Source organism: Cetorhinus maximus, chromosome 11 (genome assembly GCF_964194155.1).
Source record: "Cetorhinus maximus chromosome 11, sCetMax3.hap1.1, whole genome shotgun sequence".
NCBI lineage: Eukaryota > Metazoa > Chordata > Chondrichthyes > Lamniformes > Cetorhinidae > Cetorhinus > Cetorhinus maximus.
In genome coordinates this window covers 91,621,430-91,638,699 of record NC_135889.1, presented here as the reverse complement: position 1 = coordinate 91,638,699, position 17,270 = coordinate 91,621,430, and the positions used below count along the sequence as shown (strand labels likewise).

Below are 17,270 nucleotides of genomic sequence, written 5' to 3'. Positions count from 1 at the left end.
GATGAATTCCAAGAACTTTTCCATAAGTGATATTAAACCGATGAGCCTGTGGTTTCTCCCTTGGTTCTTCCCTTCTTGAGTAACATTTAAAATTTTCCAAATGAAAGGCATAATTCCAGCATTCAAGAGCTTTGAAAATGACCAATGCATCTGCGATTTCCTCACCCATCAGATCTTCAGGTTGTTTATCTTACGTCATGGTATTTTCTCATTGCCATTTTCTTTACATATCCTAAATCCATTAACTTGACTTATTTCTAGATTCCCTTAAACCTTTAATGCTTTATCCTCTTCCTCCACCATGAAATGGTTACCAAGTTCTCATTTAACGTATCTACCATTTGCTTATTATCCCTTATAGTCTTGCTCACATCAATTTTTAATTGCCCCAGATTCCTCTTTGCCTGTTCAGAGAATACACTGAGCCTTTTGAAGCTCAAAACTTCACACTGTTCACCAGATCAGAGAAGCATCAAATACTCTACACAGGGGTCATCCCTGCAGCTTTTAAAGTCTCTGTTGGCAATTATCATCCCATAAGCCATCTAGTCTAATCCAACCATCAAGCGCTCCCTTTGAGCAACTAATTTCCTTTGCTGTTATGTACAATATATTCTGTTTCAGGGGTGGTCTGCAGCAAAGAATTCCAATCAACTTCTGCATGCAGAATCTTTTTTTCTAATCATTTTGTGATTATCTGAAATATATGCTCTCTTATTATCGGTTTCACCAACCCTTTATGTTCTTCAAGACATCACTTGGGTCTTCCCGAGCCTTCTCTACAGTCGTGAAAAAAATTTAATTTCTCAAAGGTGTAGCATTTCATAGAACTTTCCCATGAATCCCAACACTGCTTCCACTGCCCCCCACCGCCATCCCCATCCCCCTATTTCTTCCCTTCCTTGTCTTGAGTGCATTGAATTCTTGCTGGTTACCTTGATCAAATGAGTGTCAAGAGATTTAACAACAATCGCAAACCCGTCTTCACACCATATGGTTACTTGCAGCAGTTTCTGATATTTTTGAAATGTCTACTTTGCTGGCATCCCAAATTTGAATGTGTGTAAAGAGAATTTTTTTTTTCAAGAGGAACTAATCGTGGCATTTCTTCCAAAATTTTCTGGTATAGACCAATCTGATATACCTTGTGACAGCAGTGTTCCAGTTTATGATGGCTTCATGTTTAGCGCAAGCAAGAATACTGATCGAATATATCTCTACACCAAGGTATTGTTAGTAATTTAAACTCCATGCATAGATGCATACTATTGTTTCAATGTGCATCCATGTGTCTTACATTGCTGTTTGATTGACTTATAAGCGTAATCAAAGGTCATCAGCAACCTTATAATTAAACTTACCAGAAACAAATCTAACTTTTTTAACCAGTAAATTAGAAAAATATAGGTTCTGTTTCTGACCACAAATATTGTATACATTAAATGCATAGAATTTTTTTGCCTACTTGAAAATAAACAATTTTCATTTTTACAGTACCTTCCATGCTGTTGTGATTCTATGGTTATTTCATGTTTTTTCACAGCCAATTAGTTATTTTTGAAGCATCAGCACCGTTGTTTTAGAAGCAAACATGGCACAGCAAAATAATTGAGACAAATGATGAGGTAACTGTTGGGTGATGCTGGTTGAGAGATAAATGTTAGCTGGAACACAGTTCCTGAATAATCCATAAGATCTTTTACATTCACCTAGATAAGCAGACAGAGCCTTGGGTTAACACCTCGTCAGAAGGCAGCACCTCCACCAACACAGCATTTTCTCAGTACTACACTGAAGAGTCAGCCTGGATTATGCGCAGCAGTCCGAGAGCTGATTTTAACTGTCTGCACCTGTCAAAAGTGGAGTTGTAATAGCCTGAAAACTGTCAGTAACTCATTGCCCTATTTATGGGGCCATCTGTAATATGAAAGTCGGTACTATAACATACATAGGAATATAATTTCTATTTTGTGGCATTCGTAAGTGGAACCCATGTCACAGACACTTAGCTCATTTATAGGGGCAATGAGCAACCTAACCAATAGTCTTTAAAGGTAAAGCTGGAAACCACTGAAAAAACAGTTTAGTTAACTTTTTAGTTAATTTAAACATTTGTTTCTTCTGATTGGCTCCCTCCCCTCTCCTCTCAGGCTCCAACTGCTATTCAGCATTACTATTTTGGTGCATCCAGTACATTGGTTGCAAGCAAGGCCTTTGCCTCAAATTGGCTTGGTCCTCGGATGGGTTACGTGGCAGGCAGTGGGTATACATTGAGCAACTGAACTTTAAAATCATCCCCCAAGTTGGTACTTGAACCTACAACCTTCTGGTTCAGACTTAGGAATGATAAATCTCATGGTGGAATACAGTTTGATTTGATTTTTGCTCTCTGCTTCAAGATCAATATGGAAAACAATAAATCTAGGATACTTCTGCCTTGATTTTAAGTCTAAATACAATAGCATAAAAACTGGCTTAAATGAAGGAAAGTAGCTGATTTTAATGGGGGGTGGTGGTGGTGCCAAGATAGCTTCTAACTATTTATAGCGAGCGTAGGGCTACACACCTCAGAAAATATGGAGTGTCATAATGAATGCAACTTAGTCTGCAATTTCCTTTTTATTTTGTACTGTTCAAGGTTCCCTATGACAAAAATGCATCATTGCAATGGTGCAAATCCCCAGGAAAAACTGATTCATCACTGAACATAAAGTTGCTTTCCCAAGCATCTTAGTTTTTGCACTGCAGAATTGTTTATCCTCACCATGAATACTTTCAGCAAATGTGTTAAAAAAAACTATGTAAAATCAGGCCTATATGTAACAGCAGTACATTGTATTAGCAATTGAATATAATGTACATTATTATCTCCCTCTACTGAAGGCACATGCTGCCTGTGTACCAAAAATAAATTGCCCACATAGTCTACTTCTGTTCAGTCAGTTTTTATTTGTTTGAGGAAAAATAGAATTGTCTAGCAGTTCAAATTAAACAATTTTTAAAGAAAATAACATGGATTTCTTTTTTAAATTACTATTTGGATCATTAAGAATGGAAGCAAGCAAGAGCAGTCGCACTGAGCTGGACAATATAAGGGGATGCAGTGGCCGGTGGTATTGTCACTGAGCTGGTAATCCAGCCGGGTAATGCTCTGGGGACCTGGCAGATGGTGAAATTTGAATTCATTAAAAAGTCTGGAATTAATAAGACTGACGGTGACCATGAAACTTGTCGTAAAAACCCTTCTGGTTCACTGATGTCCTTTAGGGAAGGAAATCTGCTTTCCTTACCTGGTCTGGCTGACACGTGATTTCAGGCCCTCAGCAATGTGGTAAATTCTTAAATGTCCTCTGAAATGCCCTAGCAAGCCACTCAGTTGTATCAAAGAAAAGAAACCAAACGGATCACCCAGCATCGACCGAGGTACCAGAAATGACAACGGCAAACTCAGCTCTGTTAACCCTGCAAATTCCTCCTAACATCTTGTGCCAAAATTGGGAGAGTTGACTCACAGCCTGACATAGTCTTACCCATGGAGTCAAATCTTATAGATAATGTCCCAGACACCACCATCAGTATCCCTGGGCCTGTCCTGTCCCACTGGTAGGATAGACCCAGCAGAGGTGGTGGCACAGTGGTATACAGTTGGGAGGGAGTTGTCCTGGGAGTTCTCAACATCAATTCCGGACCCCGTGAGGTTTCATGGCACTAGGTTAAACATGGGCAAGGAAACCTCCTGCTGATTACCATGTACCATCCTGTTGAATCAGTACTCCTGCATGTTGAACCCCGTTTGGAAGAAGCACTGAGGGTAGCAAGGGCGCAGAATGCACTCTGTATGGAGCACTTTAATGTCCATCACCAAGAGTGGCTCGGTAGCACCGGTACAGACCAAGCTAGCCTGGTCCTAAAATACATAGCTGCTCGTCTGGGTCCTCGGCAGATGGTGTGGGAACCAACAAGAGGGAGAAACATCCACCAACCTACCTGCCGCAGATGCATCTGTCCATGACAGTGTGGGTAGGAGTGACCACTGAACAGTCCTTGTGGAAACAAAGTCCTGTCTTCCTGTTATGTGGTATCACCACTGTGCTAAATGTGACAGATTTTGAACAGATCTAGCAACTCAGGATTGGGCAACCATGAGGTGCTGTGGGCCATCAGCAGCAGCAGAATTGTACTCAACCACAATCTGTAACTTCATGGCCTGGCATATCCCCCACTCTACCATTATCACCAAGCCACACAACACTGGCATCTACCCGGCAATGTGGAAAATTGCTCTGGTATGACCTGTACACACAAAGCAGGACAAATCCAATCCGGCCGATTACCGTCCCATCATTCTACTGTCGATCATCAGTAAAGTGATGGAAGGGGCCATCAACAGTGCTATCAAGCGGCACTTGGTTAGCAATAACCTGCTCACTGATGCTCAGTATGGGTTCTGCCAGGGCCACTCGGCTCCTGACCTCATTACAGCCTTAGCCCAAACATGAACACATGAAAACTGTCCGCTGGGTGGAGTGGTATCAACCACAGAGGAAGATGATTGTGGCTGTTGTAGGTCATACATCTCAGTCCCTGGACATCACTTCAGGAGTTCCTCAGGATAGTGTCCTAGGCCTAACCATCTTCAGCTGTTTCATCAATGACCTTCCAACATAAGGTCAGAAGTGGGAATGTTTGCTGATGATTGCATAATGTTCACCATTCATAACTCCTCAGGTATTCAAACAGTCCATGTCCAAATGTAGCAAGACCTGGACAATATCCAGGCTTGGGCTGACAAGTGGCAAGCAACGTTCGCACCATCAAGTGCCAGGCAATGACCATCTCCAACAGGAGAGAATCTAACCATCACCTCATGACATTCAATGGCATTACCATCGCTGAATCCCATAATATCAACATCCTGCGGGTTACTATTGTCCAGAAATTGAACTGGACTAATCATATAAATACTGTGGCTGCAAGAGCAGGTCAGAGGCTAAGAATTCTGTGGTGAGTAACTCACCACCTGACTCCCCAAAGCATGTCCACCGTCTACAATGCACAAGTCAGGAGTGTGATGGAATACTTTCCACTTACCTGGATGAGTGCAGCTCCAAAAACATTCAAGAAGCTTGACACCATCCAGGTCGAAGCAGCCTCCTCGATTGGCACCCCATCCACAAACATTCACTACCGACGCACAGTGGCAGCAGTGTGCACCATCTACAAGATGCACTTGAGGAACTCACCAAGGCTCCTTAGCAGCACCTTCCAAACCCATGACCACTACCACCTAGAAGAACAAGTGCAGCAGGCAGATGGGAACAACACCATCTGAAAGCCCCTCTCCGAGCCACTCACCATCCTGACTTCGCAATATATCGCCGTTCCTTCGCTGTTGGTTCAAAGTCTTGGAATTCCCACCCCAACAGCACAGTGGGTGTACCTACACCACGTGGACTGTGCGGTTCAAGAAGGCAGCTCACCACCACCTTCTCGAGGGCAATTAAGGATTGGCAATAAATGCTGGCCTAGCCGGCGACGCCCACATCCCATGAATAATTTTTTTTTCTAAATGGTGCAGGTCAAATCTTGGGGGGGATTTGGTTTGAAGAGCAGGGGAACATAAAGGATGTGACAAAGACAGCTGAACAGATTTTAAAGATCCTTAGAGCAAAAGAATTCCATGAGTTATTGCACTTGTTTTCAGAGACAGCAGAGGGCCATGTCAGTGGGGAGAAAATACGGCAGCAGTTATTTTGCTCTCCAGACAATCCTGCACAGTATTTTTCCTTTTCATTGGTTCTTCGAATATGAGCATTGCTGGCAAGGCCAACATTTATTGCTGATCCCCAGTTGTCCTCGAGAGGGTGGTGGGGAGCCCCCTTTTTGAACTGCCGCAGTCCATCTGGTGTAGGTAAATCCACAGGTTGTTAGGCAAGGAGCTCCAGGATTTTGACCCAGGAACAGTGATATAGTTCCAAGCCAGTATGGTGTGTGACTTGGAGGGAAACCTGTAGGTGGTGGTGTTCCCAAGCGGCTGCTGCCCTTGTCCTTCTAGATGGTGGTTGTCGCCCATTTGGAAGATGCTGTTATAGGAGGCATGGCGAGTTGCTGCAGTGTGTCTGGTAAATGGTGTACACTACTACCACTGTGCGCCAGTGGTGGAGAGACTGAATGTTTAAGGTGGTAGATATGGTGCCAGTCAAGCAGGCTGTTTCATCTTGGATGGTGTTGAGATTCTTGAGTGTTGATTCAGCTGTATGAATCCAGGCAAGTGGAGAGCACTTCATTACGCTCCTAACTTGAGCCTTGTAGATGGTGGATAGGCTTTAAGGAGCCAAGAGGTGAGTTACTCACTGCAGAATTCCCAGCCTCTGGCCTGCTCTTGAAGCCATGGTATGTTTATGGCTTTTATATGGCTTTATCTATTTAATTTTCTAGTCAATAATGGTAATACCATTGAATGTCAAGGGAAGATGATTCAATCCTCCCTTGTTGGAGATGGTCATTGCCTGGCACTTGGGTGGGACGCATGTTATTTGCTACATAACAGCCCAAGCCTGAACGTTGCCCAGATCTTGCCGCTTATGGATGCGGACTGCTTCAGTATCTGACAAGTTTTATATCATAATAAGCACTGTGCAATCATCAGCAAACATCCTCACTTCTGATTAGTTGGAGGGAAGGTCATTGATGAAGCTGCTGAAGATGGTTGAGCCTAGGATACTACCTTGAGGAACTCTTGCAGCAATGTCCAGAGGCTGAGATAATTAACCTCACAAAAACCACAAGCATCTTCCTTTGTACTGGGGATGACGCCAACCTGATTCCTATTGACTTCAATTTTGCTAGGGCTTCTTGATGCCACACTCAATTAAATGCTGCTTTGATGTCAAGGGTAGTAACTCTCACCTCGCCTCTTGAGTTCAGGTCTTTTGTCCATGTTTGGATTAATGCTGAACTGAGGCCTTGAGCTAAGTGGCCCTGGAGAAACCCAAACTGAACACGGGTGAGCAAGTTGTTGCTATGTAAGTGCCACTTGATAGCACTGTTGATAACAACTTCCATCACTTTGCTGATGATTCAAAGTAGGTTAATTGGGCAGTATGTGGCTGGATTGGACTTGTCCTTTTTGTGGAAAGGGCTAATCTGGGTAATTTTCTACATTGTCTGGTAGATGCCAGTTTTGTACCTGTACTAGAACAACTAGGCTAAGAGTGCAGCTAGTTCTGGAGCACAAGCCTTTAGTACAATAGCTGGGATATTGTCAGGGCCCATAGTCTTTGCTGTATCTAGTGCCTTTAGCAGTTTCTTGGTGGAGTGCATCGAATTGCCTTGGCACTTCTGGCTGAAGGTCATTGCAAATCCTTTAGCCTTGCCCTTTGCACTGACATGCCGTGATTCATCATCAATGAACATGGGAATGTTGGTGGAGCCACCTCCTCTAGTTGTTGTTTAATTATCTACCACCATTGATGACTGGATGTGGTAGGACTGCAGAGCTTTGATCTGATCCGTTGGTTGGAATTGCTTAGCTCTGTGTAAAGGAGGCGTGGAATCCTGTGTTGTGGCTTCACCAGATTAACACCTCATTTTTAGTATGTCAGGTGCTGTTCTGGCATCCTCTCCTACACTCCTCTTTGAAAATGTGCCAGGGTTTTTTTGCTTTTCAAGATAAGGTGCCACATCAAGAGATATTGAGGAAAATAAAAGCTCATGGTGTAGGGTGTAACATATTGACATGGATAGGAGATTGGCTAGTTAACAGGAAACAGAAGGTAGGTATAAATGGGTCTTTTTCTGGTTGGCAAGATGTAATGAGTGGTGTGCCGCAGGGATCAGTGATGGGGGATCAACTTTTTACAATTTATATAAATGACTTGGATGAAGGAAACGCAGGTATGGTTGTTAAATTTGCTGATGAGACAAAGATAGGTAGGATTGTAAAATGTGAAAAGGACACGAAGAGGCTACAAAGGGACATAAGTAGGTTAAGTGAATGGGCAAAGACCTAACCCATTGAGTACAATGTGGGCAAGTGTGAAATTGTCTATTTGGCAGGAAAAATAAAAAAGCTTATTATCTAAATGGTGAGGAATTGCAGAGCTGAGATGCAGAGGGATCCCTGTGTCCTAGTGCATGAATCACAACAGGCTAATATACAGGTACAGTAAATAATTAGGAAAGCTAATAGAATATTATCATTCATTGTGAGGGAAATGAAATACATAAATAGGGAGGTTGTGCTTCAGTTATACAGAGCACTAGTGAGACCACATCTGGAGTACTGTGTACAGTATTGGTCTCCTTGTTTCAGGAAAGATGTAAGCGCTTTGGAAGCAGCTCAGAGAAGGTTTACTAAACTAATACATGGAGTGGGTGGTGAATCTTAAGAAGAAAGGTTGGACAGGCTAGGCTTGTATCCGCTGGAGATTAGGAAATTAGAAGAGTAGGAGGCAACTTGATTGAAACATATAAGATCCTGAGGGGTCTTAACAGGTTTGATGTGGAGGGGATATTTTCTCTTGTGGGAGAATCTAGTACTAGAGGCCACTGTTTAAAAATAAAGGGTTGTCCATTTGAGACAGATGAGGAAATTTTTTTTCGCTGAGGGTTGTGAGCCTTTGGAACTCTCTTCCTCAAAAGGTGGTGGAAGCAATGTCTTTGAATATTTTTAAGGCAGATCTAGATAGATTCTTGATAAGCAAGGAGGTGAAAGGTTATCAGGGGTAGGGGGAATGTGGAGTTGAGGTTACAGTCAGATCAGACATGATCTTATTGAATGGTGGAGCAGCCTCGAAGGGCCAAATGGCCTAATTCTGCTCCTAATTTGTATATTTGTATGATGATTCTGAACAATTGATTAGAATAAATTTTAGTTTGAAATATTAAGATTGTAGACTACATTTCATTCAATTTGCTTTGTACAGTCTTATCAATACAGCTATTTCGAACAGTCTTATCAATACAGCTATCTTAATGTACTTGTTTATTTCTACTATATATAATAGAAAGTGTGTTATTTTCCCTGGTGTTAGATCCCCTTGACAACCCCAGACATCATCTTGATCATTTTTATGAAGTGCAGGACTGAGGAGTTCAAGTAAACGATTACCACTATTTGTTTATTATTAGGAAGGAGAGCCTTTAAACTGCAATTTTATTCCTCTCGATATAAAGTCAGAGAACTGGGAGGATTTACCAACGTTCTTTGATCAGAAAAAAAATCGTGCAGCGGTAAGTTTGAGTTACATTTTGTGTATTTAAGTGGAATATTTTTAAGATGTGTGCTTTCGTATGTCAGATATTGTTGGAATCCTTTAATCTGTAATAGACATTTTGCAACAATCCTTATACCACTACTTGCATTGTATAAAATTAGGTTTGACAAAATGCACCTCCTTAAACTGCCGCAAATACTGTGCAGCAACTAAAGCATGATGAAGTATGTGGTGGACACATGGGAATAACGCCACCTACAAGCTCCCCCTCCAAGCCACACACTGATTGGGAAATATATCACCGTTCCTTAATTGTCGCTGAGTCAAAATTCTGGAACCACCTACCTACCAGCACCACAGATGTACCTACACCACATGGACTGCAGTGTTTCAAGGAGGCAGCTCACCATCATCTTGCCAAGGGCAAATAGAGATGGGCAGTCAATGCTGACCTTGCTAGCAACACATTTATCCCATGATGAAGTGCTTCTCCATGTTGAACACCACTTGGAGGAAGCACTGAGGGTGGCAAGGGCACAGAACGTACTCTGGGTGGGGGACTTCAGTGTCCATCACCAAGAGCGGCTCGGTAGTACCACTACTGGTCGAGTCCTAAAGAACATAGTTGCTAGTCTGGATCTGTGGCAGGTGGCGAGGGAACCAACAAAAGGGGAAAACATACTTGACCTCATCCTCACCACCCTACCTGCTGCAGATGCATCTGTCCATGACAGTATCGGTAGGAGTGACCACCACACTGTTGTTGTGGTGAAGAAGTCCCACCTTCACATTGAGGATACCCTCCATCGCGTTGTGTGGCACTACCACCATGCCAAATGGGATAGATTTTGAACAGATCTAGGAACTCAAGACTGGGCATCCATGAGGCGCTGTGGGCCATCAGCAGCAGCAGAATTGTACTTGAACACAACCTGTAACCACATGGCCCAGCATATCCGCCACTCTAACATTACCATCAAGCCAAGGAATCCACCCTGGTTCAATGATGAGTGCAGGAGGACATGCCAGGAGCAGCACCAGGCATACCGAAAAATGAGCTGTCAACCTGGTGAGGCTATAACACAGGACTACTTGCATGCTAAACAGCATAAGCAGCAAGTAATAGAGCTAAGCGATCCCACAACTAATGGATCAGATCTAAGCTCTGCAATCCTACCACATCCAGTCGTGAATGGTGGTGGACAATTAAACAACTCACTGGAGGAGGAGGCTTCACAAATATTCCCACACAATGTTGGGGAGCCCAGTACATCAGTGCAAAAGATAAGGCTGAAGCATTTGCTACAATCTTCAGTCAAAAGTACCGAGTGGATGATCCATCTCGGCCTCCTCTGGAGGTCCCCAGCATCACAAATGCCAGTCTCCAGCCAATTTTATTCACTCCACATGATACCAAGAAACAGCTGAAGGCACTGGATACTGCAAACGCTATGGGCTCTGACAATATTCCGGCAATAATACTGAAGACTTGTTCTCCAGAACTTGCCACAGCCCTAGCCAAACTGTTTCAGTACAGCTACAATAGTGACACCTATGTGGAAAATTGCCCAGATATGTGCTGTACACAAAAAGCAGGACAAATCCAACCCAGCCAATTACCGCCCCATCAGTCTACTCTCGATCATCAGTAAAATAATGGAAGGTGTCATCAACACGCTATCAAGCAGCACTTGCTTAGCAATAACCTGCTCACTGATGCCCAGTTTGGGTTCCACCAGAGCCATTCAGCTCCTGACCTCATGACAGCCTTGGCTCAAACGTGGACAAAAGAGCTGAACTCCCGAGGTGAGGTGAGAGTGACTGTCGTTGACATCAAGGCAGCATTTGACCGAATGTGGCATCGAGGAACCCTAGCAAAACTGGAGTCAATGGGAATCGGGGAAAACTTTCCACAGGTTGGAGTCGCACCTAGCACGAAGGAGATAGTTGTGGTTGTTGGAAGTCAGTCATCTCAGCTCCTGGACATCACTGCAGGCGTTCCTCAGGGTAGTGTCCTTGGCCCAACCATCCTCAGCTAGTTCATCAATGACCTTCCTTCCCTCATAAGGTCAGAAGTGGAGATGTTCGTTGATGATTGCACAATGCTCAGCACCATTTACAACTCCTCAGATACTGAAGCAGTCCATGTCCAAATGCAGGACAATATCCAGGCTTGGGCTGACAAGTGGCAAGTAATGTTTGTGCCACACAAGTGTCAGGCAATGACCATCTCCAACAAGAGAGAATCCAACCATCACCCCTTGATGTTCAATGGCATTACCATCACTGAATCCCCCACTATCAACATCCTGGGGGTCACCAATGACCAGAAACTGAACTGGACTAGCCATATAAATACTTGTGGCTACAAGAACAGGTCAGAGGCTGGGAATCATGCGACGAGTAACTCACTTCCTGGCTCCCCAAAGTCTGTCGATCATCTATAAGGCACAGTTCAGGAATGTGATGGAATACTCCCCACTTGCCTCGATGAGTGCAGCTCCCACAATACTCAAGAAGCTTTGCACCATCTAGGACAAAGCAGCCCACTTGTTTGGCACCACATCCACAAACATTCACTCCCTCCACCACCGACGCAGAGTAGCAGCAGTGTGTACCATCTGCAAGATGCATTGCAGGAATTCACCAAGACTTCTTAGGCAGCGCCTTCCAACCCCACGACCACTACAATCCAGAAGGACAAGGGCAGCAGATAGATGGGAATACCACCACCTGGAAGTTCCCATCCAAATCACTCACCATCTTGACTTGGAAATATATCGGCGTTCCTTCGATGTCACTAGGTCAAAATCCTGGAACTTCCTCCCTAATAGCACTTTGGGTGTACCGACACCACACGGACTGCAGCGGTTCAAGAATGCAGTTCACTACCACCTTCTCAAAGGCAACTAGGGATGGGCAATAAATGCTGGCCCATCCAGCGAAGCCCACATCCCATGAATGAATAAAAGAAAGAATTAAAAATATTGAGTTACAAGAAGTTTACTAAAGAACTTTAAATGTTCATACAATGGCAACTGAATAATATGGGTAATTATACAGCATCTTTCAAAGTGTCAAGATGTCCAAAGAGCTTTACAGCCAATGAGGTTCTTTTTGAAGTGTAGACTTTAGACAATCAATTTTCATACAAGAAGATTTCACAAACAACAATAACATAATGACCAAGTAATCTGTTTTAGCTGTTAGTTGCTGAATAAATACTAGCTAGAACATTGAGAACTCCCTTCATCTTCAAATAGTGCCATGGGATCTCTTTGAGTGGGCCTCAGCTTAATGTCTCATTTAAAGGACTTTTTTTATACTGTACTGAAATATCAGCCTGGATTATATGTTCAAGTGTCTGGCTGAGACTTGAATCCACAATCTTCAGACGCAGAGGAATGAATGCTTCCAGTGAGCATAGGCTCATTATTGCTCATCATTTGAAAATAATTGAAGGCATTTTCCATTGAAAATGGTGCTACTAGTTGCACTTTGAATCAGTAGTTAATTTTAATAAGCATTGTTTTTAAAACATGCAAGTTGTCAGGACCGTGTTTATGTGCCTATGCTTACACAGTGGTGCTTTGGATGACAGAGTCTCAATATTAATTTTAATAATTATATGTGCTTCAATCATGCTAGAACAGTAGTTCCCAAACTTTAAGATCCCGTGAACACCTTTCATGAAAGTGTCAAACCTTGTGAACCCCCTCGTAAAAATAAATATTTTCCAGTGATTTTCTCTGTTACCTGAGTATGAACTATCAAAGCAGTGATCTTGGAAATATAAAATTTGTTTTTCTTAATGTCACTCTATTGCACAATATTAATAATTACATTATTTATCATTACGTTATCTATTTGATATGAAAACACCAGCACTTTTCCAAGATTTCACTTACATAACTGGTGTCAGCTTCTGAAGCTAATGCTTCTGGCTTTTTTTTAAAAGCCTGACAGGTCTGGCTGCTGGTTTTTGATAGTTAAATAACAGCGAGTGCACCTGCCCCCAGTAACTGGTATTTGCCTCCACTTTCAGCCCCCTCTCCTAAATCTTGCTTCAACCCTTCAAACCTCAGCTTCCACAAGTCATTAAGGGACTTACTTATCTTGCAAAAAAAAACCTTCAATCCAGTGCATTCAATTGCTGTTTCTGACCCCTGAACCTCGAGGATTTTGGTGAGCTTTTTGAACCACGAGGCTGTCGGAGATCAGAAGCAGCTCCAATAACTGAAAAAAGGGAGTTTAAAAACATTGGCACTCTAAAACTCACCTCACCTTCAGGATTTCAGACAGGAGGTTACAAGGGGAAGGTAAACAACTCCGAAGCACACCTGACCACCAACGACTCCCCTACTGCAAGTCCTGCCACGAGGTGCCAGATAAGATACATTCCACTGGCTAATGAATGCTTCTGTTAAGAACAGCAGCAATCATTGGCCAAGTAGTCTGTCAATTGGGATGGTCTTCTAGTCTACAGTGACAGATTACTACTCCAGCCCAGACACTTCTTCTAGGTTGGCCATTATGGGATTTTTTCTGCGAACCCCCTGAAACATTTTGCGAACTCCAAAAGGTTCACGTGCCCCACTTTGGGAACTGGAACAATAACTAGTGATGACTTCCGGGCTCCAATGCATGGTATTTCTTTGAAAATTAATTTCAAGAGATGTTGGATATTCATAGCCATTCACTACATAAAACCATTGGTAGTACTGTTGGTATTATCATTGTTAATTTAGTAAAGGAGAGTGTATTGTTAACTTATACCCAGAAAATCTTAACATTATCTTAAAGCACTTGCTGTTCTAGAAATAGCAGGAAAGTAAGCAACTGGGTCTGCCACTATATCAGTTTGTTTTACCTACTCTTCTGTATAAATCTGTATTTTAACTCCGATAATTTTTAAAAATGAATTTACAGCTTCTGCGATTTGTACGAGAATGGCTCAGCTTAACTGCTATGAAACAAAGAATAATTAGGAAGAGTGGCCAGGTTTTCTGCAGTCCTATTCTTGCACTAGAAAACATCTCGAAAGCCCAGCGTGTACAGAGCTGTACGAAAAGGTAAGGCTTTATTGAGATGTTCCTAATGTTTGCCACCTCAGTTAATTAAGACTTCCCATTTTCTTAATATGGTATCTTTTGTTTGCTTTGTTCACTATGTAGCACATTCTGATCAAGTTTGATTAAAATGTTAGTCCTTTGTCAATGCTGGAAGGGAGAGAGAGATTATTGCTGATTTTTTAGAGAGAGTCTGGTCATTGGAATTTTTTCATTTTTTTTTATTCCCGAATTCCTATTTGTTCCAATTGTTCAAATGAAATTTAAAAATAAAACTTGAAAACTGGTGTGCACCATGCATACAGACTAGTTATTTTGTTTTATTTATCCCTGCTTTAGTAATTCTATGCTTCTTTGTTCTTATTTTCCAATAATAAAAATTGTGCCCTGTTGAAAATCAGTATAAAATATTTCTTTCGTTTAGATTTATAACAAAAGAGGATGTCGCTGCTGTGTCTCTGAATAAGACACACTGTGAAGGAGGAACTGTACGAGTTATAGCAAGAGGGACTACATTTCATGACAAAAATAAAATCAAAGCTTCCAACCAACCAATTGAGAAAAAATTAAACAAGTACGTTTCTATGGTTTCCTCTTTAAACAATATGCCAATGAGAGATAGAAATGATGCATTCTCTGTGTGGCTCAGTTCTTGCATAGCATTTCACCACTGAATAAATAATCAAACAGCTTGTCAGAAAGCTACCTTTCAATTCAGATACAGTTAACATTGTCAGTGAAGTAACTGAATAAGGTGGCTTTAATGTCATAAAGCTAATTGTAAAATTTTATATGATAAGCATGCATTAAATAATGGTGCTACATCAAGCTTTTGTTCACTCAACCATCTGGCTTTTTGTACCTTAAAAGTCTGAAATTCCGATTTCACAACTGTGTCAATTGAGTAATATTAATTGTCAGAGGTTTATGTTACAAGTTTATTTAGCATTAATGATCCATAAATATTTTTCCCTTGTATTTGAGCCTGAAAATATGCTACTGTTGCAAAGAACTTTCTGCCAGTTTTCTGAAAATATTCAATTTTAAACATTGTTGCAATCCACCAGGTGTAATTATTAAATTTGAGATACAAATATGCCAAGATGCTTCATACAGTTTAGTTTAGTTTATGATCTGATCGCCAATATGATTATCAAATTTAAAATCATGTGACTGTATTTAAAAAAAAAAAATATGTTTGATCATTTGAAACTTAGTGTTCATTTTTTATTCTGCAATCCATGTTAATAATTAAGTATAAATGGAGTAGCGACCTCTATATGTAGCCATGGCTGCTAAATAATCATCCACTTTATAGATGTTAGAGCATGCTTTGAAGTGAATTAAATTTGAGCAAAGAAGATTAACACTTGGTAGAACAGTCATATTTACAAAGAGCTAACACATTTTAAAGATGTAACATTTTCTACTTGTCGTTAAATCGTTAAAAATGTGTATTGTATTTGTCTTACTTCCAGTGACACAAGTGAAATCATTGAGAATAAAATCTGCAATAGGGCTTCTGAACTGCCTCTAGCTGATGAAATAGCTGGCATCTCCTTGAAAATTGGCTATGTACAAGCTGTGAACAAAGAAGGAAACCCACTTTGCCTTCATTGTCAACAGCCAACAATCCAGGTCAGCAAACATCATGAATCTACAGCTTGGGACACACGATATTGCTCCCAAAAATGTCAGGAAGACTTTTTGGTGCGGTCCAATCGATGCTATATGAGATCAAAAGTTTTTGAAGCTGAACGTGGAATCTGCCAGCAGTGTGGCCTCAATGCTCAGCAGCTGTACCTTCGCGTCCGAGATACGCTGAGGACCCATCGGAAAGAGCTACTTGAAAATACATGGCTGGCGCAGCTTCCACTGGATCAGGTAAGTGGAAAAACTAATTTTAACATGTTTTGCTTAACCTTAAATGAAGAATTTGCAATGTTCACTTGCATTACATTTTATTGTAAAATAAAATATATGAGAACACAAAATGAGGCAATAAGGCCCAATCATGTTCCTGCACTGAGTTTCATTTCTTATCCCTGCCAAAATCATGCCAGCTGCCCCTCCTCATCTGCTTTATATCCAAATACTGATAGAGAGTGAGAGGCATATCCTTGGGCAACGTTACTGCTGCTGCCCACATCTCTTATATGACACCTGTCTGAGTGCCGGCCCTTGCTTTGTTACTTTCCAGGCAATGTTTGTGGACTCTGAAATTGAGCAGAAAAGTGTTTACTCTGGGGGCTGTTTTGATCTTCCATTCTCTGAGTTGATAATCCCCTTGTGATTCCCTCAGGGTTGGATCTAGTATTAAATGAGAAGGCTTTCACCACAATGAGATGAGTAATTTTATCTCTCACTCAACACACTGATGCAGACCATAGACAAGCCAAATACTATTGGCTCTATTGTTGTACTTGATTCATCAACCTTGGCTCATCAAAGCTTTTGTTAGCCACAGACCAATTTGCTCCCATGCTCTCTTGAGTAGCCTCTTAGCTTCCATTTTCCATAATCTTGAGCTCACAACTTGCACCTAATCTCATTTACCCATCACTGCTGTGCTTGCTAATCTATATTGGCTCATGGTCTATCAATGCCTCGATTTTCAAAAATTCTCATCCTCACCTTCAAAGCCCCTCCTGGCCTCACTTTTCCCTTCTTCCATGGCAGCCATGCCTTTAACCATTTAGGCACTAAGCTCTGGAATTCCCTCCATAACTTCTCTGCCTCTCCACCTCCCTCCCTCTCTCGCTCTCCATGACACCCCTTTAAACCTTTGACTAAGCGTTTGGTCATCATGCTTAATGTCTTCTTTGGCTTGGTATCCATTATTGTCTGATCTCTCTCTTATGGTTCGCTTTACTTTATTAAATACATTATGTAAATATAAATTAATGGTTTAATTCATCCATTGCTGATACTTTTTAATTCAACTTTTTCAAGTTATTTTTACCCTTACATTACACCCTTATTG

General features: G+C 41.7%; 1 protein-coding gene across 2 annotated transcripts in view; it reads left to right on the top strand.

Annotated features, from left to right (window-relative positions):
- The window catches only part of zranb3 (zinc finger, RAN-binding domain containing 3), a 118,942-nt gene that overhangs the window by 91,208 nt on the left and 10,464 nt on the right, over positions 1-17,270 (top strand). For both annotated transcript variants that reach the window (XM_078552430.1, XM_078552431.1), the window contains 5 exons: positions 1,130-1,227; positions 9,133-9,234; positions 14,148-14,290; positions 14,712-14,861; positions 15,766-16,171. In XM_078552430.1, the coding sequence (XP_078408556.1) occupies positions 1,130-1,227; positions 9,133-9,234; positions 14,148-14,290; positions 14,712-14,861; positions 15,766-16,171 (899 nt within the window). The remainder of the gene's footprint in view (positions 1-1,129; positions 1,228-9,132; positions 9,235-14,147; positions 14,291-14,711; positions 14,862-15,765; positions 16,172-17,270) is intronic.